Consider the following 27228-nt stretch of genomic DNA (forward strand, 5'->3'; position numbering starts at 1 on the left):
ATAAAGCTATTTTTACTCACTATCCTATTCAAAAGGCCATCACTTATACTCCACACTTAGTGAGACTGAGTTCCTGCTTTTGTCATTACATATCATCTTGCCTGTCGAGATTTAATAAGGACTCAGAAACATAGACAAGAAATCTCATTCTTGTCATAGTCACACCAGGACATGTGCAAAAAGTAGTTTTCCAAATCCCTCTCCTATTTCCAGATGGAAGGATTTTATATTTAGTTTATATTTCTCTTGTCCTGCCTCACTTAGTTAGCACAGTTTAAATTTAGTATCCAATCTGATACACATCAACAACAAGTTTCAGTGTTTTTCAATTCCTGTACGTCAATGATAAAAGTATTAACATTTCTGTATGCTACATAAGATCTTTATGCCTGCCTGAAAATTAAAAATCCAGTGCAACTCTGAGTCCAGCCAGTTTAATAGTGGTAGTTCCTGTAACCTCAAAATTTGAGGAAAGAAAGTCAGAAAAGATATTTAAATCTGTGCCAGCAATGGATCTCATGCCTACACAATAAAGACCTGCTTCCCTTCCATCTCTCTCCCAATATACAACCATGGATATTGATCAGCCCAGAGGTGGTAAATGAATGATTAGCTGTACTAAGGCAGGCTGATCACAGGTCAATATGGAAGCTGAGAATTTGATAGACTTGTCTTGAAGAAACAGCCCAGTGGTATTTCCTTAACACTTTATTTTTGAGAATAACTGACACATTATTCTTTTTCTGAAATACAGCTCTTTCTTTAGTCAGTCATAATCTAAGACCTCAGTACTGATGGCCATCACCAAGACAGGCAGTTACTAATTCTAGGACACCTGCAGTTTACTCAACAAGAACAGCATATCTTCACTGGAAGTGTAGAAAGGAGGGCATCCAAAAGATGTCACCAAGCAATGCTCTTCCTTTTCTGCCCACAAAGTAAATGAAGAAGTTTAAATGCTTTATTCAAACAGTTAAAATCTGTTACTAAAACAGAAAGCCGCATCAAGAAAAGTATGGGCTGAACTTTCAGAGTTACACCCTTTATCATTCAGGTAAGGAAGAGCTAGGAAATATACATAACAACCCATGTATGGCGTCTGTGGAGGTCTTTCATCTGTGGTACTCTTGAGGTATACCTCAACACTTAAATTTGATCTGTGAGTAGATGGGAACCTGGACTGCCTTGAAAAGAGAGTCTTTATAACACGCACCTGGGTTAGATATTTTTCAGATTAGGTGTTCAAAACTGCACAGAAATCCCTGAGTGTTTTTCTGTTGTTCATGTGGCATGAATCCCAGATTTATAGTTCAATCATGGTCAATCAATTAAGTGCCATTAACAGATGACTGACAGGTAAATATGTGCCACATATAGCAATTAAACACTTCAATCCTGCTTTTAAGCTACACAAATTGAACAGTTTTTCCTTTTAACAAGTAGTCTGTACTGTGATAGGGAAGACATATATAAAACATATATAGAAAAATAATTAAGAAGTATGTTTTGTTGGTTGCCAGGCTTTCAATTTTTTGTTATGGTTTTGTCATGGATTTATGATTCTACACCATAACATCATGTAGTGCACTGGTAGTGAAAGAGTTAATGCTGCAGTTCTGTGGATTGTTGATAGTCCTGGCATCCTGGTCTCAGCAGAGAAGAATGAACTACAGCTCCTAGAAGACTTTGTTATTCCTTTTCCATTTTCCATTCAGAGGGAAAGACAGAACTGACTGGGAGTCACGAGACTGTGCCTTTTTTTTTTTTTTCACCCACTTACTCTGTGTGCTCCCTAGCCGTCTCGCCTACAGCATTAGAGTAAGGCCTTCAGTTTTGGACACTCTCTCATTTATTTGATTTATTAGCTTCAATTCCAATTATACTGGATTATATTGGATTATCTCTCATCCTGCTATCATATTTAGTAAATTACCTTTCTCTCTTACCTCATTGCCACTGTTTTTTTCCCCATCTAGGCCCATCTCCCTACCTTTTCCCTTCCCTCCTTCTTTTCCCTGGGTGAGAGACTGTGGGTCCCTTCATCCCCTGTCACCAAATCAGGCCAAACTGGTTTAGATCAGAATACTATGTAATAAGCAAAGTTCCTTCAGCAAAACTGTTGGAAGAAGTTTCTTCCATCCCTGGACATAGAGTTCCAAACAGGAAATCTTATTCTCAATACAAACTGAGAGCTACCTGACAACTGAAGAGACACCTTTGACTAGATTTTGAGGGATGTCTGTAGCCTATGTAATTTTATGAGCCACCAACACTTCTGCTCTGCTTTTCTACAGTAATAGTTTGCATATAAAATAGCTGCCTTTGATTGTGAAGTTTCAAAAAAAAAGACCAAAAAACTAAACCCACCACCTGTTAGGCTTGTATGATTCAATTTGTTCTCTCTCATAGCTACAGAACAGTTTTTTTCATCAGAGAATAAATGAAACAAGCTACTGTCCTGAAGAACATCATGTTGGTCCAACTCTTCATCTCTGTCCTATAAAGGAAATGTAATGTAAATGCAATTACAGCATTTTTAAATGATAACTGAAAACTTTCTAAGAGTGAGGGACGGAGGAGAATTCCATCTATCCTGAAAACTTTTTCCCTTAGCAGAACTGATTGCTGTATTTTCAAAACACCTCTAGTAGTATGAAGGCCACAAACAAAACTGATATATCTAAAACCCTTCCTATTTCACTGCAATTCATTTGTCATTTCACTCTGTCTTGGACATACAGTATAGGTAGGTACATGCCTTGGTTTTCTGAGTAAACAGCAAAAAAAAATCTGCCAGAGACTGCTGTCAACATCTTCTAAAACTGATACCTTATTTTAAGAGCACTGTGCCAAAAAGAATACAAATTAAACATAAACGTTAGCGAAGCATAAACATTTTGCTAAGTAATTACTAAATTCAGAAGCATTTATTCAGGGCTGGAGTTTACAGACAAATGATTGGACACAACAGGGCAGCTCCTTATCTGGGTCTGCTCTGTTTCCTACACTGAACTTAATAATAAGCCAGTCTTGGAAAGAAAATAGCAGGGGGAAGGTGGGAAGCTTTCGTATGCTTCTAGAAGCTTTGGGAATTAACAATCACCATTCTTCACATCTTGAATTGACAAAAGAGGCATAAAGAATGGTCAAGAAATCCATCTCACCACAATGCATGGAGTACCCTGCTAAGCTTTTGATGCTGTGATTCAGCAGCATGTCTATTACACACACTGAGGCTTGCTCCCTCATCAGAGCTAGTTTTTAAAATATCCTCAAGTTTGCTGAAATCTGTATCATGCCAGAGGTAATTACTCTCAGAGGAAAAACAACTAGAAGAAATGTCAAAACTGTCAAGAGGGTGGTGGGCAAATGCATGATATCCTATGTGCAGCTAATTAAAATGGAAGTCACTTCTAATCTTCTAAAAATCAAAAAGCTCCTTGATGGTAAGGGTAGTAGAAATTACAAAAATTAGTCAATAAGGTAAGAAGAGAAATCTTAAAACACACATCTTCTCAATATCATCAGTATAAAATCACTAAAAAAATCCACATGTGCTGTAAGATCTGTTACCTTCTATTGGTATAGGACGAATATATTTTAATGTATAGCATAATTACATTTATAGAAAAAAAGATGCTTGGCACAGGAGAGACACATGGAAAGATACATTTTCCAAACTTTTTGCAACTTCTTGCACAAATGTTATTCCCTAATTTTTTACAGCACTCAGATTGGAGAATTTCCACAGCAAATATAATACTTCAAGAAACTCTTATTTTCCTTCTAACATCCTAACAGTCAAACTGATGCACTCCAGATCACATAAGTAGACAGACAGGTGGACTGAAAATTGGCTCCGCTGGCTCAGTGCACAGGGTTCTGATCAGCAAGCAGCACAAACTCCACCTGGAGGCCACTCACTAGCGTTCAACCCCAGCGCTTCACACAATGGGGCCATCTTCCTTAATGGAGATGGCACAGAGGACACCCTCGGCAAGTCTGCACACAATGCCATTCAAAGGGACCTCTGGGACGCCAGAGAAATGGGCTGACAACAAACTCATGAAGTTCAACAGCAGGAAATGCCAAATCCTGCACGTGGGGAAGAATAATACCATGTGCCAGGATGGGCTGGGGGATGACCACTGGGAAAGCAGCTTGCTGAGAAGGACTTAAGTTGTGCTGATGGATACCATGTTGCCTGTCAATCAGCTATTTGCCATTGGGTCATAGAAGACCAATATCACTTGGGACTGCAGTGGGGAGAGCACTGCTAGCTGTCTCAAGTTGATGCTCCATTCCCTCTCTTGAGCAGTGGTGAGATGACACTTGTGGTCCTGGCTCCAGTTCTGGGCTCCCCAGTATAAGAAAGACATGGATATACTAGGATAGGTCTACTGATGGACCAGAAATATGATGATGGGAAAGAAAGCTGCTGATGTACAAACATTACCGGAAAGAGCTGAGTCTGTGGTCTGTTTACTTTTGAGAAGAGAAAGCCAAGCAAGGATCATAGCAGTGTCTACAAACACATTAACAAGGGGGAGTAAGAAGATGTAGCCAGACTCTTCTCAGTACTGTCTGCTGAAAGGATGAAAGGCAATGGGTATGAACTCAACTCTAAGTTTTTTCACTGGTTAGGTTGCACACATGCTGGGAGGGACTGCTCAGAGAGGCTGTAGAGTGTCCATCTTTGCAGCACTTAAAATCAGTCTGGACACAGTCCTGAGGTTGTTGACCCACCTTTGGATTGGTGGATGTTGGACTAAATAATATCCCGAAGTACCTCTCAGTCTCAACTATTCCCTGATTTGATGGGTCTTTGAAATTCTCAGCCAGCTCCAAGAATTCATTATCAATGAAAACAGAATCATAGAATCATAGAAGAGTTTGAGTTGGAAGAGACCTTTAAGATCACCTAGTTCCAACCCCCCGCTATAGGCAGGGACACGTCCCTGTAGACCAGGTTGCTCAAAGCCCCATCCAGCCTGGCCTTGAATGCTTCCAGGATAAGGGCAACCACAAACTCTCTGGGCAACCTGTGCCACTGTCTCACCACCCTCACAGTAAAGCATTTCTTCCGAATACCTGGTCTAAATCTACCCTCTTCCAGTTTAAAGCCATTTCTTCTTGTCCTGTCACTGCCTGCCCTTATAAAAAGTCCCTCCCCAGCTTTCCTGTAGGCTTCTTCAGGTACTGGAAAATAGATGCTTTACAACAATAGTAGAATTATTCTTACCAGTCTCTTCATAACAAGGATTTTCTTGTCAGCCTACCCACCATTACATTTCTGACAGTTGGGTTTCTTAAGTACCTCAGTATGCAGAGGCCTTCAGCCTCTTTCCAGTCCCACTAAGGGCTGCTTTCAGAAGGCAATCATCGGAGTTGGCTGTGTGAATTGTCATGCTCAAGACATGCAAAAGACATTCAATCAAAAAATGTTACCTCCTTGGAAGCTGGAGGCAGAAGGAAAAATGTGTAGGAAGGAATGATGGTATGCCCACCAACGATTCTGTCTTGATGCACACTCTCAGAGCAAAGTTAAGCCAACACTCAAACTGTACTAATAGGATTAGAGAGCATGTGAAGTACCCTAAGCTTGACTGCAGTTTAACATCCTCAGCCATGCCTTGAAATTATATCCAGCACAGCCCTTACCCTGAAGTTTGCAGCAGATCAGAAAGCCTCTCTTCCTAAACCAGAACCTAACAACATAATTTCTAACTTTACTATTGCTCTCTTTGGACACTGCTACACTAAGTTTCCAAAACTAGTAGAATTGCAAAGAGCCTCTCTTGCTTTGATGCTAAAAAACAGTTTTTATGTAATTGCAACCTTATTTGCACTGAAATGTCACTGAAATTATTAGATTCTCCAGGAAAGATGATACCATATATTATAATAAGAACACCAGTTAGTTTTGATTCTCCTAAGATGCATTACATTGACAAAGAGATTCCCTTCAGTCTTGAACTGCATATAAATATATTGTGATACTACCAAAGGTTTTGGAAGGCTCAAGAATCAGGCACAAAAATACATCTTCCTGTTACTAATCAACTGAGCTGATAATTTTCAGTTTACTACCACCATAGTAGTAGCTAGGAAGTCTACAAACAGACCAAAGCCCCACAGTTTACACAGCTAATATTCCTGACAAATGTGGGACTCTGCACTGAGGGTATCAAGTTATCAGGGTACATACTCTTTCCTGATTCTGAGACAGAAAGGTTAATAGTACAGTTAGAAACATAATAATCCTGAGAACTCAGTGAACTCTCCCACTCCAAGACTTAGTTGGCACTTCACACTCCATGAACACTTCTTTTGAAAAACATTCCCCCTCCCAGCCCCATAGCAGGGAGAACACTCAGCTTACCTGAAAATAGAAGAAAGCTTGGCCAAACCAGTAGTGCATTATGGTAATCTGTGTCGCATCAAATTTCAAAGGTCTCCAGATATATTTCGTCATCGTTGTCTGTATCAGCAGACAAAATACCAAGACTGGTAAATTGTGTGGTCTAAATAGGAGGGCTGATAGTAGAACCAATCCACTATACACTTCCCATAATCCTGTACTCTTCACACTGGAGTCCGCAGAAATAACCTGTGACTTTAGTAAATCTTTAGTGCCAGTGAAGACTATTCCAAGAACAAAGACATAAACAAAACGAGCTTCAGTAATCCCCCTAAAAAGAAAACATAATAATATATGTATCTGAATAAGCAAATGAACTAGAAACATAAGTTACTTACTAGTATCAATTTCATAGGTCAAAAAATTCTTTTTCGAGAGAGATGCAAAAAGTCTATTCAGTTCTGCCAAACAGACCAAGTTCTAAGGCTAGTATAGTGCTGGCCATTTTTTTTATTAGTGGTCTTTGTCAAATACACAACATTCTAAAACTGGTTCCCATCTAAGTGACAACAACTCCAAAGCAACTAAATAAAACACTGCGCTAAAAAACTAGCGTAAACTAAAATATAAAAATAAAATTGTCAACTAATGTAACCAAAATGAATGTGTTATTACTATTCAAGGTCTAGATCCATAAATACTATCCATATAAATGTTCCACTTATACAGCATAAAGAATTTCCCTAAAAATATTCCTTAGAGTAACCTGTGTCAGAAAATAAATTGACTTAAAACAACTATCCTTTTAAGCTGTTCAACAGTTTTTCAGAACTCATTAACACAAATATATATTTCTTTTTAAACTATTGAAAAACCTTACTTCAGTCTAAAATTCCTGCATTCCTCAGACATTTTGTCACCTTACACTATTGTATATCTAATACAAACCAGCACATTTTAACTCGACATCATATGCATTTTTCAAATCCCTAAAAAAAACCAAATATTTTAAGTATAAAGTGTATAACTGTCATGTTCATTACACCTATAAACTGATTTCACACTCCATTTCCAATGAAAGTCAGCTTTTGGAGAACACACAGTATCTCATTCAAAAAAAGCTGACAAAGGTAAGGGCCAGTATGCTTAAAAACTATGACCTGCTCTTCCAGGAGAGCAAATATCTATCAGAACACATTGACAGTCCTATATTAATTGGGTAAAATGAGTCACAAACCACGTTAGTGAGATAAGCTATACATAAAAATATTCCAAAGAACCCATCTATTCCGTGCAATAAAATGCTATGATTACAATCTTTTTTTTTTTTTTTAATTTTGGAAAAAATAAAAATACATATTATGTGCACATCCAAAATTTAGAATTCATTATCCCCAGGAATTATTAGGTCCTTTGTAAATGAGTGGTGAATGACCACAGTCTTCTACAATGGTAATACAATTCACTCAGAAGTGAGAATTCTTGAGTCAACTGAGCTTAAAAATGCATTATTTTGTAAAGCATAAAGAACTGTTTCTTCAGGGAACAGAACAGTAAAGTTCACAGAGTTCTTGTGTTTCTGGCTCATGCAGAAATTAATTGCCCTACTTCAGTATTTCTGGTAATTCTGATGTAATTATTACCAAAAAGTGTTCAAACACATTCATGCAGCTTTACAGATTGACCTTTATCAGTGAGTGTAGTGATAGGACAAGGCGTAAAACTTTTAAACTAAAAGAAGGCAGGTTTAGATCAGACATTAGAATAAATTCCTTACTGTAACAGTGGTGAGGCCCTGGCACAGACTGCCCAGAGAAGTTGTGGATGCCCCAACTTCCAGGCCAGGTTGGATGGGGCCCTGGCACCCTGAGCTGGTAGGTGGCAGCCCTGCCCACGGCACGGGGTTGGGACTGGGTGCTTTATGGTCTCCTTCAACCCAAACTATTCTATGATACTATGCACCCAGAAGCAAAATTTTAGGAAATTTTTACATATTTGCCAATATTAAAAGAGTTAAGTGAAAAAAAAAAGAGATTAATGGTTAATGGAATTAAAAGTTTTTTAGCAAGAGCACAACTGTTCACATCAATACGGTACATACACATCTTTTTTATTGCACAAACTATCGTTATTAAAAGAACTCAAAAAACTCAAGGCCAAATTATTTCCTTGCATTTTTTAATTTAGAGGTCATCTTAGTGCAAGCCACAGAAGAACAGACACACTTCCATTGTCTTATCTACCTTCCAGCAGTTGTTACATTCAGAGAAAACACTTTGTAAATGGGAGAAAGATGGGGTATCAGAGCAGAGATACTGTCTTAAGTAAACATGAATTAAACATGCAGCGGCTACATACAGATGAAAAAGCATTTTATACAAAGCTATCCTTCTATCTGGATCTGTCTCCACTTTATGTCACAAATATGATAAAGATACCTCCAGACAAATTTGAAAGGACAGTCCTGGTTTTGTTCATGATGGCATTTTAAATAGACTTCTACCACTTATCACATCAGCCATCTAATCAAGGTGAGCTTGAATTACTATACTGACACATTAGCTAACATCTGAAATCTGCTAACATGTCTGCCATCTTATTTGGCATGCTGTTCTGGGAGTTTTGCAAAAGACACTGTGTGCAAACAGTGGATCTTGGACAAACGATGCTTCCTCTGTTAGGCCCTGTACTTTAGGTTTAAGAAGCCCAAATCTTAGCAGCATATCTTGAAAAGCTCTGCTTCTTTCAGTAGGAATGGTTTGGGGGATATTTCATAATTGCAATGACCATTCCAATCAGAAAGATGATTGTTTCATTAGAGGTATATGATTAAAGAATACATAAGGACCACTGAGTCCCACCCTGAAAGCATCTTGTCTAAAGAAGAATCATAGAAAACATGGACTACAGTGTATACCTGTCCCAAGGTGTATAAACCAAGCGTCTGGAGTCTTGCAGGGTATTTGCACTCACTCACAGAAGCACAAGGATATTTCAGTTAAAATAATAATAAAAAAAACACTTGTTAATTGCTCCCAGATAAACAGCCACTTCATTTCAAGCTGTGTTTTAAGTACAAGACCCCTATATCTGCCAATAAAGCTTTGTTTTCCAAAGCTTTGTATCATTAATCTTGAGAGCACCTTTTAAATCTCTATATAATTAGAGATTTATAAACATCTGACACAATTTAAGCACATTATCATATTCACTATTTAAGGTGAAATAATATAAAAGCCCTTTATCTTTCTTCTTGTAATTAAAATCACTATGATGAGTACAGAATGAGTAAGTTCTCAGAAAAGGCTTTTGTCTTAAGTACTCCACTTATTTCTCTAATTGCATTCCATTTGTAGCTCAATTGCTGTATTTAATGTTTTGTCCCACGCTGCATTTTTTGTTGGTTTTTTTTTTGCAACTCCAAGGACCTTACTCGAACACAAAAACAAGGTTAAACCCAGAAATCACACATGCTTTCAAAAACACTTTCAATCACAGAGCCAAATTCTGCAGACTGAAATTTACCATTGCACCCATGAGTGCTGAGCAACCTGGCAGAACTGATTGCCAAACTACTCTCTATTATCTGTGAAGGCTTAGAGAGAATGGGACAGGTCCCTGTAGACCAGAGGAAAGACAATATCACTCCAGTCTTCAAAAAAGGCAAGAAGGAGGACTCGGGAAACTTCAGCCTCACCTCTGATCCTGGGAAGGTGATAGAAGAACTTACCCTGGATGTCATCTCCAAGCAAGTGGAAAAGAAGGTTGTCAGCAGTAGTTGATTAGGGGAAATCATGTTTGACCAACCTGTTAGACTTCTACGAGGAGCTGGGTAGGTGAGGGCAGAGCAGGGGTTGCTGTATATCTTGACTTCAGCAAGGCTTTTGACACTGTCTCCCATAACATCCTTGTAAGTAAGCTCAGGAAGTGTGGGATAGATGAGTGGACAGTGAGGTCGTCAAGAGAACTGAGAGCTCAGAGGGTTGTGATCAGTGGTGTAGAGTCTAGCTGGAGGCCTGTAAATAGCGGTGTTCCCCACTAGCTACAGATCACAGAGCACTGGAACAAACTGCCCAGAGAGGCTGTGGAGTTTCCTTTTCTGGAGATATTCGAAACCCACCGGGACACTTTCCTGTATAGCCTACTGTACAGAACCTGTTTTAGCAGGAGGTTGGACTGGATGATACCCAAAGGTCCCTTCCAACCACTACAATTCTGTGATTCCGTCATTGTTTTAACAGTCAGCAGAAAGAACATACAATGTTAACACTGGTTCAGAATTAGAACTATCTTCAATATTCGGAAAGATGGAATGTATGTAAACATATCTGCATATATATATAAACACAAATATAGTTTACAAAAAATGCCTTGTTAGCAAATCTGATATATATGTCCTAAGATCTTTTCCTGCAGGACTTTTTCCATCTGCATATCTTATGAATTTCTGACCTCCAATTAAAAAGTCCCAAAAGAAACCACTTGTATCTATATCAAATTAAAAATAAATGTGAGAGAATTCATTCAATACGCATTCGTAATATTACGAATCGTATAATTCGTATATATTCGTATATAATATTATACATTATTCGTATAATATAATAAGATATTCATTATACTTGTCTTCCACAATCATCCCCTCCTCTTTGAATGCCCTTCCCAACTCTAAGTTTTCCACATCTCCGATATTTACGTAAACTTAGTGCTGCAGAGCCAGTTACAATCCAATGATAAAAAAGTCCACCAGAAAACTAGTCACTTCACTACACTCCAGAAGTCGTCACTGGTAAAAATGCTAATAAATTCCTTACAGTTGCAGTTACTAGTTCTGTAAGAAATTCACGATTCACATGAAAGTCCTCAGTGTGCACTGCGCAGCACAGCCTAGGTATCAAGAAGAATTTTGTTACAGCCATACATTACAAAAATACTCGACTGCAAAAGAAAGATATGGAAAAGCAACACTCTCAATTACTGTATAATCATCTTTTAAAACTAGTGAATAGCTAAATGAACTTGACACGTTCTCTGCTAAATGTGGCAAATCCATTTAAAACAAGAGGAGATGGTGCATTTGGGGTTTCTTTCTAGCAAAAAATACAGGGAATGACTACTGGATTTTCTTCAGATTAGTTCTTATATGACTAACTATATAACTTCTAATCTGACATAGTTGCAGGGCACTTCATGAGGCTTAATACACACATCACAAGAACTGTGTGCCAGTCATCTACAAAATATAGTTTTATTCATAAGAATTTGATTACAGTCTAATCATAACATCCCTTTGCACTCTATCCCCGACACTGAAAGTGTTAACACCCTTCTAGAAACAGATTTACATATCTGTTGATTAACTTACTTTGAAATATCTTTGCTGTCATGTTGCCATGGAAATACGACATTTCCAATGGCTGCCCGGTAACTGTAGACTCCCAGGAGCCCAAGTGCCATAGCAATTTTTGAAACCAGGGAGCATCTTCTTTGAACCAGAACAAAGATCATAGCTAGGGAAATTGCAGCCAAGATGGAGAGTTCAGGCTTGTGCTCAGAACTGCAGAAAAAGAAACATACAAACAGAGAAACCTTCAAACCATTGTAATTACTGTGAAGCACATTTGACAGAACCATAGCTACAGTACTGTATTGCCAAATTAATTATTGCACTGAGATAAGTTACAAATTTTCCAAGAGGCATGGTAAAATATTTTAGTAGTTTCAAAAAACTGATTTTATTAATGAGGCTTCCTATTCAAGAATGCATGCTTGAAGTGGCATTATTGTGTTCCACCATACACTAGCTATTCTCTTAATTATATAAAAACTGAGCTGCTTATTGGATAATGGAAAAGAGTCGAAGGCTTTTAAACTTGAATTTTCTTATTTATGCATTTTGAAACAGTACATTTTGATTACACTACAGCATTTCATTTTCCGGCATAAGGCATAAAAGATTTTTACATTATGAAATTAGTGTTATTTCCCATTTTTAAATAACTACACATGCATTTGTTTTAATTTTAGACATATAAAATACTACCTAACTGTAATGACCATAAATATACTTACTTACTCTTAAAAATATACACAGACAAACAACACAATATGATTCTCTTACACAACTACACCCCCTCATAGTGGATCAATACATTCAAAGGATAGAGACAGAACTTGCATCATGGCCAAGAGTACAGATACAGTTTATTTATTCCCCTTCATTTTAAGTATCTAGTAGTCATTACAGACCCAAGAGCATTTCATAACACTTGCTGCTAAAAGCTGTATATTTAAATCTACAGTGATATCACTTAGTATTGCAAAATTTAAGGGGGTAAGGTAAAGATCTGCTCTTCATACCTACTACAGCTAGCTACAGAATTCCAGAAAGGCCTTTATTATAAAGGAGTTGCTAAAATTTGCCTACTGCAAATATTCTCAGCATCTCAAACAACCCAGAAATACAAATCTTATTAATTTACCTTCTTTTAATAACATTATTCAGAGCATGAGAACCAAGCGCTCCATCTCTGTCTTCCACACTTCAAAATGCCACAATAAAAGATCATCAAGTTTAGCAAAGTGACACTAAGCCAGGGCCGCATTAACTCTGATCACATTTATAAAACTCCAGTTTTACCTTTGATTTAATTTAAATTACAGTACTGCCAATAGGTCTACCTTCCTATATGATGGTATAAGCTTTATGAGGATTTTAACCAATATTTGTGACAGCTTATGTGCTTGGAAATGTCACAGATGAAAGGATACAGGGCAGAAAAACTGCCCTGTTAGTCCTCCCTGCAGGACCCAGTCAAGCACTTCATAGAAGACTCTCAGGAGTTGCACTGCTCTCTGCAGAACAGTAGAGAAAAGCAACATGAATCAGAACATTATAGTATATACAATGTGTCCTGGGTGCTTGCCCTCAGAGGTTTTTATCTCCTACAGAAGAGACTGAATAAGGAGTGAACGGATTTTTGCAACACCCTGTGAAGATAATGTGTGCAACATTTCCTATCATCTTATACGTAAAGAACTAATTTAGTAACCAGTGCATCTTTTAAATGATCATTTGTGGTAAGTTTTAAAAGAACACTTTCAGGACGTATTCTCCTTTGCTATTTATTGCATGACTGTGAGATAAATCAAATCAGGCAAATTATTAAGAATATTCCTATCTGAAAGAGGTAATAAGCAGTGCTATATCCAGCAAGACTTCCAATAACATCTGCCATTCCCCACACTGAACACTGCAAATCATACTCTGTGAAGAAACAAAAGAAAGAAACGAAAAAAAGGGGAAAAAGAAAAAAGGAAATCCTTAGAAAAGGCCCAGAGGAAAGGAAGGCTTTTTAAGACTTTAGCACACCAGTCACTAATGGCACATTCTCTACTGCTAGCACGAGGGTTTATATCCAGCCTGTGTTTAAGTGTGTCACAGAGTTTGCTGAAGATGCAAATAAAGCAGTATTTATAGCAAGTTAAGTTGGGTCACTACAGACCACCTACAGTTTCCACATTTTCCAGTCAAGGTTCTTAAAATTAGGCAGCTAAGTATATATTAAATTAGCATGTATTTTGAAAGAGAACTGTAGTTGCTCAACACAGAATTCAGCCATTTAGCAAATTTCTCAATGATTTTGATACCAAACCAAGAAACCCACGCAGAAACATGGTGCTCTAGCTCAGCTGAAATATAGTGGTGTTTGTCTAAGCCACAAAATGGAAATGAAAGTACCAAGAGATTCATGATAGAGAGCCTGAAGAAGCAGCTTTGTTTGCATGCTCTTACTGTCACAGCCGGTGATCTACACTTTCATATTTCTGGTATCAGGATAAAGACTGAATACATTTTCTTCTACTTGCTTTGACCTCACTTCATTCCTGCCAATACTAGTGGAGTGAAAGGAGTTGTGAATACTCACATGAATTTCATTAAAGCCTTTTTAACTGTTTACTTCCATACTACTAACATAAAAAAAAAAAAGAAGTCTCATTGCATGCTAGTTTTTTGGGAGAGAGCACTTGATGGGGGAATTAAGTACATTATTTGAAGAAAATACTATCTTCCCATGCCGCTCATCAGTTCTCTGCAAGCTGATGCTGCCACTGACTCCTTCATCCCTTCCACAGTGAGCCCTGCAGGAGTTTTGACACCTTCCAAGTATGGATGTTTAATCTTGGTCAGAGCTCAAACAAAGCTATCTGAATACCAGCTAATTGAAAAGAAGACCTTACTATCACCAAATTTCGGAATGGCATGTTCTTTTCTGCTTCACCTGTCTACTTTTCTGTTTCACTTTTTCCCACTGAAGTGTATTTTTTCTTTCCAGCAGGTTTTGAAGAATCTCTCTGCAAACAACAAAAAATACTTCCCTAATTTCAGCATTATTCGATGTATGTTTAACAGCTAAATTCAACATGCTATAGGTAAACAGATTTTCTGTGCTTTGCTTCTGATATATTTCCATGCACAAATCTGTACAATAATCTTTTTGTCTGAAATGAACAGTCCAGATAAAATATTAGTTTGAGTGTGACTACAGATAGCTAAAGGGTCAATATAGGAAAAAAAAAAAGAGAAAAGACTGTTCATCAGTTTATCTTAAAAACAAAAAGCCTCAGCAGCTGTAACTCAAACTATCAAGATACACATGATCTGAGTACAGTTCTGATTTCATATTACTAGAAAATATGCTATTAAGACACAACTATGCAAATTAAACACATACTAAAAATAGAACAACAATCAACCTTACAGGCTAGCAATGCATTTTGGGAAGAGGAATAAGTGCTTTATGCAACTCTGCCTATCACTAACTTTTAACTGATGCTATAAAGAAAGTACATCATCTCAATCCTGATCAAAACACTACGGAAACAGACACCTCTACCACACCATTCTCTTGTGAAAGAGAAGCAACAAAGACATCAAAATATCTAACAAAAGAAAATGCAAGCACGCTCACCTAATAGGAGTTTGGATCGTCAAAAACCAGAAGATGTGCAGAGATTTAGTTGATTCATTGACTAATTGTTTGGAAGCTCATTTAACGAGGCCTTTCAGGCCCAAGACAGGATTTACCCTACCCACATCTATCACTTATGTCCCAAAACTGTGCACTTTAAATGCTGCTATTTGGGTCAACTTTCAACCACATAAAGCAACTTCAGTAGATGTTAGCATGGTGACATGTAATATATTCTCTTGTTAGGCTAGGCTCCTGTGATTTATGTCAGGATATAGCTTCACAGCAGCCTGAGTCAACTTATGCCAGGATTCTGCTTTTCGTGCTTTCTGAACACTGCAGAAGCTGTTAGACCAGTGAAAGGAAGAAGGCAGAAATGTGGTAGCCCCAGTTACACATTGTCTTAGCCCGCCATGGTACTGCACTCTGGACTCAGTTTTTTTTTTTTAAAGACTGAAAAAGTGGAAGCTTGAGAATCATTAATTCTTTCTCAGCCACATTTGACAGGCAAGTTGGTTTTTATAAGCAATGCTTGACAATAGCAGAAAAAAAATGTTTACGTATGCTGCATTTCAGAAGTGCAGATACTTCTGCCTTTTTTTTTTTTTCAAATGAATTTGGACAGCAACAGCACTGGCTTGCACACTCATTCCTTCCATACTAATCCAGTCCACAGATTGTGGCAGAACATTTGCCAGTTAAGATGCATGGTAAACTAGAATGGGACATGATCCATCTCATCTGAAAGACAAGTTTTCTGCACCACCCTGGGATATTTTTCCAGCCATTCCAGTTCACCATACTGACAAAGCAACAGCTGGGCTGGTAAAACACAGGGCCTGTGATAGGAAATGCATGACAACAGGTACATTGCCTGGTAAGGTAACAGCTCTTTTAATATACCATTATTGCCAAACAAGCAATGATAGCCTATGGCTATACTTGTAGGACCTTTTCTCTTCTACTTGCTTCAAGATCAAAGCAACTACAATCAAATATGAAGCTATAATTAGGAGGGAAACACAAGAAGCAGTTCTCTGGTAAGTTTCAGTTTTGATACCTAGCTGCCAGTACTTCAGCTCTTCTCACCAAGGAGGCACACAGCTTTAATTACATGACTGTTACGGCTTTATGAAGGGGAAGTAATAGTAAATCAACCTGATAGAATTCTGTGATGACTAGCTCACTGAAGAGTGCAGTGCAGGCGATGTTGTTTATCTGAACTTTAACAAGGCTTTTACTTCTCTTACAAGATCGTCACAGGAAAATTGATGCAGTCCAGATCAGATAAGTGGACAGAGAGGCAGACTGAAAATTGGCTTAGCTGCCAGTACACAGGGTTCTGATCAGCAGCACAAACTCCACCTGGAAGCCACTCGCTAGCATCCAACCCCAGGGCTTCACGCTGGGGCCATCTTCCTTAGAGACCTGGAGCACAGAGGGCAAGTCTGCAAATGCAAACAATGCAAAACTGGAAGACCAGCTGGTATATCAGATAGCTGTGTGCCATTTAGAGAGACCTTAATAGGATGGTTAAGTAGGCCAACAGAAATCTCAACGAGTGCCAATTTAAAATCACATTAAAAAAATGAAACAGTACAGTAAACTCCTTCTCCCATCCCTCTACACAGAAGAAAAAAAGACTAAGCCAGGAGACAACCACCAGCCTAGTAAGAGTGTTAGAGCTGAGCTTAAAGGATTTTCCAGCTTTTGTTGTTATTCAGGAAGCCTGAGAAGCATCTGATCTAGCTGCAGACTACATTCTGCCTGTGACATCCCCGAGTCCCCACTACAGTAGGGTTTGCTGCTCTACATAGGCACACTTAGCAGCAGGAAGTCAAAGGTGGCGAGGTGAAGGTGCACTTAACTGGTACAGAATCTTTGGCGGTAAGTCCACAACGTTTAGAAGGCTGGTAATATTTCCAAGTGCTAGTAAACATTCCTGGGGGACAACAGCAGCAACAGCACATATTTGAAACAAATGCAATTTTTTTAGCTGCAAGAATATCAAGTCTTCTTCCATGGCATTATAGTAGTACACTCCAAAGAAAAGAGTTGCCAGCCCGAAAAAGACATCTGGACCAGAAAGTTATTCAACTACTAAATCTTTGGAAGATACTGAGGGTTAATCTTAAAAATAAATAAATATTTTTAAAAATCCTCCCAGTCACACTGAATCACACTTAATCCTGTATTTACTATAGGACTTGTCACATAGTGACTTACCTCACAATGAAGGAGTTTTCTGTGACTAGCACTGCATATAAACACTCCTTCCTCAATCCCTCACCACACTGCAAGAGGAAGTACGGTGAAAGCTCTGGCATAGCACAATTACCGTAATGCAATAAACTTCCTCATAAGTCATGTCTTTCAGCACTCATGCCTGTCATAGCAATTGGCATTTTATCTGTGAGGCTGCCAATATGTAACAAGTTTCATATTGGTTGATTTACTCATGTCTCTATTAATGAACAATGAATGACATTTCAACAACGTGCTGTGAGATACTGGCAAGAAATCTCTTTATCTTACAAAAAGCCTCCCCATCTGCTGTCTGCAAAACACTGACTAGTCAGCTGCAAGGTGTTGCAATTCCATCTACCAGATAACATCCAAAAAAAAGTTCAAATATCAAGTACTTTCTATCACTGAATAGTGGCTGTAGTTCTTCACAATACTAAAAGGCAGTTGAAGTAGTAAAAGCTTTTCTCTAGTGCACTTCAAGTTTCAAGAAATTCCCTTTCTCTATTTACCATACTACATTTGAAAAAATCCTTCAGTTTTCCACCCACACATTAAATGACTGTGACAGATGGAAAAACTCTATGTGCAGCACCTTTTTCTACAACTTAATGAAATCTGGAATTGAGCAGAACCTTCAGCTTTAAAATTAAGGGTTTAATTCTATAAAGTGTTTTTTAATTTCCCAAACCAGCCACTGTTGACTTACGCATAGAAAATGTTTACTTTTTGCCTCTGATAATGTCAATTATACACGATAGGTTTAATTAGATAAGTCATGGTGCAGGGCTAAGATTGTAATCTATTGATAGTACATGAAGAATTACTCCTGCACTGAAAAATTCCTTATGCTGCTTCACTGTTTACTCCCCTTGTATTTACAGCAATTTCTAATACAGAGATCGTACAGAAATGTTCACATACTTCAAACAAAACACAAACTAACTTCCAAAATACACAGAAAGTATGAAAATAAATCAGTTACCTACCTTGTCAACCAGTGTCCAAAGTCTGGCCGATGAGCCCACTGGACTCCCGTCTGATTTAAGGATCGAAGGAGTCGACAGCAAATAAGAATGATCCATGGACTTGCTAAGCTTATCCACTTATCTGATCCTTTTACGAATTCAGCTGAAGATGCAGCCTTGCCTAGTTTTGAATCACTTGCTGCTGGTACACCTATATGCTTGCATTCTGAGGCTTCTCCAATACCATCAGAATTCTGTTTCACAATGGTGCCAAGCTGAAGGTCACATTCTTGCAGAAGAAAATGATTTCTACAAAGTTCCTGACACAGAACCAGACAAAGGGTATTAATAAGAAAATACCAGGTTTGATGTTCCTCTTCTATAAAACTGCTTGCTCCCAAACTCAAAACGTGACCAATTGTTCCAGCCAGGATCAACACATCTACTTCGGACCAGCTGGAACTGGACACAGCAGGATTCTGCAAATGAAAAAATGCAACAGTGGTAAAAATGTAGAAAAAGTTGTTTAAGCATTCAAAGTGTGCTTACAGCAATATCCTACAAATAAACAAAATAAACAATGAGACAAGTTATTTCTATCTTGACAAATCCCACAAATTCATAAAAGGCTCATTTTATTGTTGCCTATTTAGTCAGCATTACAGCAGAACATTGCTGTTTAAAATGGCATTCTGTTTAAGGTAAAAAAAACCCAAAACTTTATAATTACAACTAAACAATTTCTTTACCATCCTATGACAAATAATTGGAAGCAAGTTCTTTCCTTGTCAGTATGGAAATAGAAGACTTGCAGAAATCAAACCTGAGATGCAAATAATCAGCAGTTTTCTAATTGGTTAAGTCTGCGATGTCCTCAATTCACTACAGTGACAGCTTTCACTAATTAACAAAAGTTACTTGCAGACAGTCTGATGCACCTCTTACCCCAGTTTATCTTGAAATGTGTGCATCATCATAAAATATGTTATCTTATTGAGCTATTATTTACTTCACATGCATGTGGAAAAAAGCAAAATTCTTTGTCTAATGCCTCCATTAGTTCGACTTCTTGCTCACAGCAGCTACTTCAAAGTGCTCCATCATCACTGCACTCAATGATATTGCTAAAAAGAGAACATAAGGGTCTGAGGAATGTGAGAGCATCTGGTTCACTGGAGTCATCAGATTAAAGACCTTCTCACCTCACAGGGAAGGGGAAATAAACGGAAAGGCCATTAACAAAACACAAGAGACAGAAACCTGATAAGTAAGCAATAAGGGAGACAGTAAAGGCAACCAAAACTCTTCAGCCATTAATTGATGGGCCATTAAGAAAACACAGGCAGAGATCTGAAGAGCATCAGTCTGGACTTTGTAACTGATAAGGGGAAATAAGCGTATACCAGTATGATAGGCATCTGAGGGGGCCTGTGGAGATACGCATACTTACTACTAAGCAATGCTTCTGGACCATGTCAAAGTTGGCAGAGATGGAAATGCAGAGGAACAGGCTGGAGGGAGGGGCAAAAGAAAGAGATGGAAAGATAAAAAGGGGCAATCATATCAGAAGTGGAGCCAGACAGCCACCTCTCTGACAACCTTATGCCTGATAGGTGCAGTCTGCTGTATCTTGCCAAAGCCCCTCTTATCTTCCTTCCTGTGCAACTTCACCCTCAGTCCACTTACGAGCACTGCAAGGTTCCATGGCCACATAATTAGTGGGCCTTGTGTCAGCAAGTGGAGAGACTGGCATGTGTACGGCTATGTGAGAGGTCAAAGGGCCAAGGCTGCAGGTACATCAGTGTGTTTATCTTTCCCTCTGCTAAATTTAATCTGCTGCATTATGAGACGCTATATTTAATTTGATAGAAAATCCCAAGCTGAAAAGCAGGAGGAAGACCTCTCAGAAGACTAAGTCTGAGCTGGAGGTTGGGATGAGAACCTGGGCATGGCTCCATCAGAAAGGAAGAAGAAATGCCCAAGCCAAAAGTCCACCAGAGGCAGCAAGGGCTTCCAAACACATCTTTGTTAATAAATCCATATATTTATGAGGCATTCTGAGAAATGCCAAAATCATCAAGGTCAAAAATCATCATTTACCATTTTACGTTCTCATTAATCTTTCCTCAGTGAGAGAATAGCAAGCAGTCTGTCTTATGCTGATATTATAAACTCCTGATACACAAAAGACAAATCCAAACCATCTCATGTCCTTTTCACTTCAGAACAAAGATCTCTGACATGACTTCCACATTAACCTCAAGTACACACCTTCAACCATACTTTGGTGACCTTATGAAGAAACTTAAAAAAACAGCCTTGAATATTCATAGAAATAAATCGCACATAAAACATACATACGAATCCAGTGTACCACAATGTCTGAACTTTTTACATCACTTACATTAGAGTAATAGAGAAACTCATGAAACTGAGAGCAAGTAACCAGAAAGAGGGTATAAACACACTAAAAATTCTGAACATCCAGATACAGTTCTGAAGTCTCACTTATGCTTAAGTATTATTGAAAATAGCTTGGGTTTTTGTTCAGTAATCAAGAACACGTAGCATGGAGCGGACAACGAGCACGCTTGACCCAAGAAGCTCATTAATACTGCCTTCATTTTGCTTTGAGGAAAACAACTTCAGGTTGGATATTAAGAAAAACTTCCTTCTCCAAAAGAGTGGTGATGCACTGGCACAGGCTGCCCAGGGAGGTGGTGGAGTCACCGTCCCTGGAAGTGTTCAAGAACCATGTGGATGTGGCACTGAGGGACGTAGTTAGTGGGTATGGTGGGGATGGGTTGATGGTTGGACTAGATGATCTTACTGATCTTTTCCAACCTTAATGATTCTGTGATTCTGTGAATTTTTGTAGAATCAAGACTGAGTAAGATTTATGAAGATGACTGCAGGAGGTACAATTATACTAATCACCTATTCATATCATCTCCACTTATTGTGCTGTTAAAGAAATCTGTTACTCTGAAGTCACTGCCCTTAAGAAATAAAACAACGAGAAAAATAGGTAGCACACTATAATACCAAAAAAACCTAAAAATTTATCACAGAAATTATCATCATCATCTCAAAAACTGTACAGACCTACAATCTAAATTTATTAGCATCTGGAATTTCTTTGGTGCCCTGCAGATCACTCCTTTCTATTTAGTATTCTACTTTGCAAATCAGAAACTGTAAGCTACATTTTGGAACAAAAGGTCCAGGTAGAGATGTTGTCTGTTCAGACCATGAAAATCACAAAGACTGAGATGTGACGGGTGCATCACTGAACTACAGAAAGCTTAAACTCCCGTAACTTCACCATGCTGACCTTAGAAGTCTTGACTAACTAAATGATGAGTGAGCATGTAAGCACCATCTGCTTGCAGAGACAAAGGAATACGAGATCCTCAACTAATGAGAATGAACCAGTCTTCAATACCATTCATTTGTCTCTTTTATAAGACATAAAACAAAATCTGCATAAGGACTGCTGTATCGTATTGGGTGGTTGTCAGCACTGACAGGAAAACAAGTTCTTTTGGCAGAACAGTAGGTTCATAAGCTGAAAATAAAATGATGTATTATCAAAAGGAAAATGCAGTAACCTCATAAAAATAGAGAAATGAGAGAAATGTCCCAGTGTCAGAAGTCCACATTTTATGCCTAATAATTCTAGTGAAAATGAAAAAAAAGTACATTCATATGTAAAGTACATTCACACATCCTACATTCATATCAAAAGGTTAAGTCCAACAACATTTATTGATAAGCCACGTTTCAGACCAGAGTTAGACACCTGAGCAAATCTATGCAAGTTGAAAAATTATCCTGCAAACAATAATCTCCTGAGCACTCATGGTCTAAGAAATGCTGAAAACATCTTCATTGAGGTTTTCTAAATTTAGTGGTAATCTCTCACATGAGTTGTAATGTTAGGAATGTTATCATTACAGGTTTTTTTGTTTTTATTTTTTTGTAGACTAACCTTAGATTACTTGGATTGTACTTACTTTCTAGACCTGTTTTACTGGCATAGAGATGCATGTAAACCTTAATATTCACTGCTCTGAGCTCCTAGCTGCTGAACACCTCCAGCTCTCAGGAACCAAGTAGGCACTCCAGATAGTAAATAACAAAAATGACTCTAATTCTAGTACACAAATTTAGTATGAAATCTTCAGTTTATGAGATTTCTAAATGCCAGGCTTTCAATTTAAACCTCTCATTTGCCAAGCCAGGACAGTTTTAATATTTGACATACAGGCATTAGTAACTAAATAACAGAGAAACAGATATCTGGATATCTTTTGCCACCCTGAACAGGTGCCAGAAAACAAACAGTGGAATATCTGTACCTCGTCCATGGAACTTACACTTTCTTTACTTTGAAATAAAACCTCCAGTAAATAATCTTTCAGGTCAAATTCCAGTTATGTACTTTCTGTTCAGTTGAGAGTAAAGATCTTTTTCACAATAATTAACTTTCCATATTTAATGACTGAGAAATACTAAAATCACTTTCCAGACATGGAACATTTTATTTTTCATATCCACCATCACCCAAAATTTAAATATTCATCATTAAATTCACTTCAGATACTTAAGATGCCAGCATCCAGTCTTGTTTTCTAATAATGACTGCTTCCCTTCAGTGAAACACTACAGGTCATGTTTGCTCCTGATACACTTTCACAGCAGGCTGGGGTCATTTTTAAGAGCCACCCAGTCATGGAATCATCTAATCACCTTTTTTCTCCCCTCAAATGAAAAAAAAAAAAAAGCAAATTTTTTTTTTTTGGTACAATTGTATAAGATATTTTACCTTTCAAAGTCAGTGAGCAATATTGCATAGAGGAAGAAAAAAATTAAAACGAATAGAGTATTTTAAAATAAAATGAAAAGTGGACATTTTAAGTAATGAAAAAACATTACAATAGTGCACAATACAGCTTCTCAAAACTATTTGACAAGCTTAACTTATGGGTTCTAGTTTCATAAAACTACCAATTCTGATTTCTGTCAGAAATAGGAAAGAAATGTATTTTTAAGTAGTAGTAAATACTGTACTTAAAAAGTGCCATGCAATTAGAGTAATCCTATGAAGAAGTAGTTAACATTTTTAAAGATCTGCTGCTGCTCATAAAGGGCTACAGAATTATTTAAAGCCTTAAGTGTCATTAAAAGAAGGGACTAGTGCTGCCAGAAACCCAGTAATCAGAACCTATAAATAACAGTCAGGAAGCAGATGCTAACACCGCCTGCACTGGGCTTCAGAAAATTCATGAACTTGGTAATCAGTTTCTATATTCAGTCACAGTGAAAAAAAAGAGCATTACAAATGAGAAGCACTTTAAAAAATCTTTAGATGTGAACGGAAACAATTTAAAGAAAAAAAAGTTCTGAAGTCATTAACAGTAGAACTTATCTTAATTGCTTTTAAAATACCTGCAGTTTACCATATAGCACGAGCTTAGAGAATGCTTTTAGCGTTTTTAAATGGCAAGACCTTGATTCAGAATTCTTCTCCTAACATCTGAAAAGCAGGATTTTGAAACTGCTTCAGATGTGGAGAGCACATGCAGATTCATACTTCAGAGATGCACAGGTCATGGGCACTTGGATTCAGACATATTTTAGCATAATAATACTCCTAATTCTAATAGAAGGTACTTCAAGATCAGCAGAGTATATACAGACAATCAGTTTCTTCCCTAACATCTAAGTATTCTGCTGGAAAAGGGGATGGAAAACGGGACACAATTGTGTGTGTATTTTACTGATTGCTTTCCAGTTACCTGTCAATACTCTCTCATGCCCACAACAAAGGCAACACTGGATTATTCTCTGCTCCCTCTCACATTCTCCAGGCTCTATCTTTGTATAAACAGCTACCTGCAAGTAGTCACCGGTATCTTTCCTGCAACAGCCCTGAAACTGGAAAAACGTAAATCAAATAAATGGTCACTGCTTTTACAGATCAGGAATGGAGGCAATTACTAACTGAACATGCAATGTATTTTAACCTTGCTCTGGAAAACAAACAGGGACAGAAAAGCTTATTTGACTATGAGATGAAAAATGTATCTGCTAATTCAGTCATTTATGGAGTGGGATGAAGATGGATTGATGAAAATTAATTTCTACAGGTCTGCCTTCATAAGACATATTTCAGCTTCCCACATCTTCAAATATGCCCTACGTACAAAATATAAACACAGCCCCAGAATGGAGAATCCAGTACTTTCTACCTGTACCTCCCCTCATCTGGGGGTGAGATAGATCTTGAAAACATCGCTGAAAATCTCCTCATCCATTTATTACAAATTGAAACAGCTGATCTTTTGCTGGTATGTGCTGATCTTCCACTTAGGTAAAACGGCAGAAAATGTGTGGGATTCATGATGCACCAATTTCACACACTCCCTGACCTTTCCAGTCTAAGAAAAAAAACATTTGAGTTGATAGATGTTCAATTACAGCCAAATGGAGGTATTTTCCAAGGTGAGAGAAAAATAAGCATCTTTGTGTCCAAGAGACAATCACTTTCCTAAAAAGACAGAAGTGTTACTGCCATTGACACCAGCTTTCACATGTGAATAAAGGTTTTCCAACTTCCTAAGTTCCAGCTGGGCTGGAACAACTGGTACCAAAGAGGAAATGCAGAAAAGTTGCTGCTGAATCCTCCTTCTTCAAGCAAGGAAGGACTGGGCTTACAGTTGTACATCATCCAGGGAGAAAGCTCCAGGTGATGTGCTCTCTTATAAGCAGAATGTGTGGCGCTGGAGGCAAAGATAAAAAACTAGAAATATTATCTAGCATATCGCATCCAATCAGTCTATTTTTGCTCAATTAGTTCTCAAAGACAGATGCAAGGGGAAATCAGGATAGCGAAGGAAGACAACTGAAACAGAAAGAATAGATAAATGCTTTTCACACATACTTTATGTGCTCCTTGACAGAATTATTTGTGTCCATTGGAGTGGTAACAATTAGTTGTTTCCTAAGGAAAACCATTCCACCCAACTTGAACACTAGGAGGCATTTTGCAATTTCTGCTGTGATCATTGACAAGAGCAGTTTTATTAGCAGTATACATGCCATCTGCAGGAAGTTCACCAGCAGCTGCCTCTCACCAGCAAGGACGTAAATGTGCCAAGAACAGATGGGGATGATACCCTAAGACTCAGGCCAAACAAAAAACACAGAGCTCATATCTGTAAAGCAATACATGTTAGGAACCTATTCTAAATTTATCACTGAAAGAAAAGCTAAGGAAGGAGAAAAGACTGTGCCTTGACCCTTTGCTCCAGATTCCCTGAAGAACTACCGCAGTCTGGGAAGCCCCAAAACGTCTGGGTCAGTGACTTCTCTGAAGTTTCTTGGGTCACACCAGATACCAAAAGGCTAATGGGGGTGAAAGACCTACACTGTGTTCACATACTCTTTGATCAACTCAATGTGTTGCTGGTTCTGGCACCAATGTTTGGATGCATGAAGCTGAAGGCCTCACTCTGGCATCCAAGAGACCTCATGGTTTCCAGGTCACAAGTGTTTGGTTTTTTTTAGTAAGGAGCTCTAGTAAGATCCTGTTATTCCCTGTCAGTTTCCCAAAGGAGAGTAATACAGGAGTAGAAAATGTTACACAGCAATACTACGAGATTGCCATCTTCAAAACCCAGCAACCTGAGATGGACACTGTCTGTCCATTTCAAGAATACTTTTGGATAGTCAGCTAGCAGGTATTAAGTGGCCAGAGAAACAAAACTCCATAAGAAATTACAGGCCCTTAATTGTCACAAGAGAAAGCATAATTCAATCCCTACCACATAGAACGTTATCTCATATGAAGAACTCATAAGTCACTGGGGAAAGATAAAAATATAAATAGAGGGAAGAACAGATCTGACTGCTTAAATACAGAAAACTCAGAAGGGAATCAGAGTTACAGACAAACAATACTGTGCTAACAGCGCTCAAAGTCAGCCTCATCAAAAAGCAAAATCAAAAAATAAGAAAAAGCCACACAACAAAAGGTGTGACAAAATTAAGCAAAATGAAGGAGGCACAGAAGCTGCCCTATTAAAGAGTTAAAAGGCTTTCCCTAGGGAAATCCTCAAAGAACAAAAACTTCCAAATACAATTTAAGCAGAAGCTGTTTTATAACAATGTTGCATAGTACTTCAAGCTCACTTGTTGTACCTTGAGCACCAAGGAAGAAATATACAAAAAAAAAAGAAAACAGGTCTTCAGGCATCTGTTCTAAAGGCAAATGCTGAGCACTAACCTCTAATGAGATTAGTGCTTTAATGTAAAGGACGAGATTATTTGCATCACATCCTCTCCTATAGAGGCTTCAGGCTCTAGACACGCAAGAATGCAAGAAAAGTACTGTGCTCATTTTCTCAACAGACTTCATAGATAGGTAGAATACAGTTCAAAGTGCAATACTGCTGTTTGAAGACTAGTCCTCCTTTTATCTTTAATTAGACTAAAGATAAGAGACCACCAACGCCCATTACACCTACAGTAGTGGGTATCACAAAGAATTAACCCATTCCTAGGTACATAAGGAAGACCACTTCAAAAACAGACCGAGTTGTTCCGAGACAACCATCACTGTTCTTGATCAAGTTAAAGTGAATCATTTGTAAATTTTATGTAGGTATAGGCCATCATC

At 38.1% G+C, this 27228-nt stretch overlaps 1 protein-coding gene across 2 annotated transcripts in view; it reads right to left on the reverse strand.

The window, feature by feature from the left end:
* Positions 1–27228, reverse strand: part of PIGG (phosphatidylinositol glycan anchor biosynthesis class G) — an 82861-nt gene that overhangs the window by 31367 nt on the left and 24266 nt on the right. For both annotated transcript variants that reach the window (XR_002433282.1, XM_021380142.1), the window contains exons 9-11: positions 18567–19024; positions 11727–11918; positions 6383–6692 (exon numbers count right to left, since the gene is read on the reverse strand). Coding sequence is in view for 1 of the 2 variants with exons in the window: in XM_021380142.1 (XP_021235817.1) it covers positions 6383–6692; positions 11727–11918; positions 18567–19024 (960 nt within the window). In the remaining variant the exon portion in view is untranslated. The remainder of the gene's footprint in view (positions 1–6382; positions 6693–11726; positions 11919–18566; positions 19025–27228) is intronic.

The sequence above is a fragment of the Numida meleagris genome, chromosome Z (genome assembly GCF_002078875.1).
Source record: "Numida meleagris isolate 19003 breed g44 Domestic line chromosome Z, NumMel1.0, whole genome shotgun sequence".
In the NCBI taxonomy this organism is placed as follows: domain Eukaryota; kingdom Metazoa; phylum Chordata; class Aves; order Galliformes; family Numididae; genus Numida; species Numida meleagris.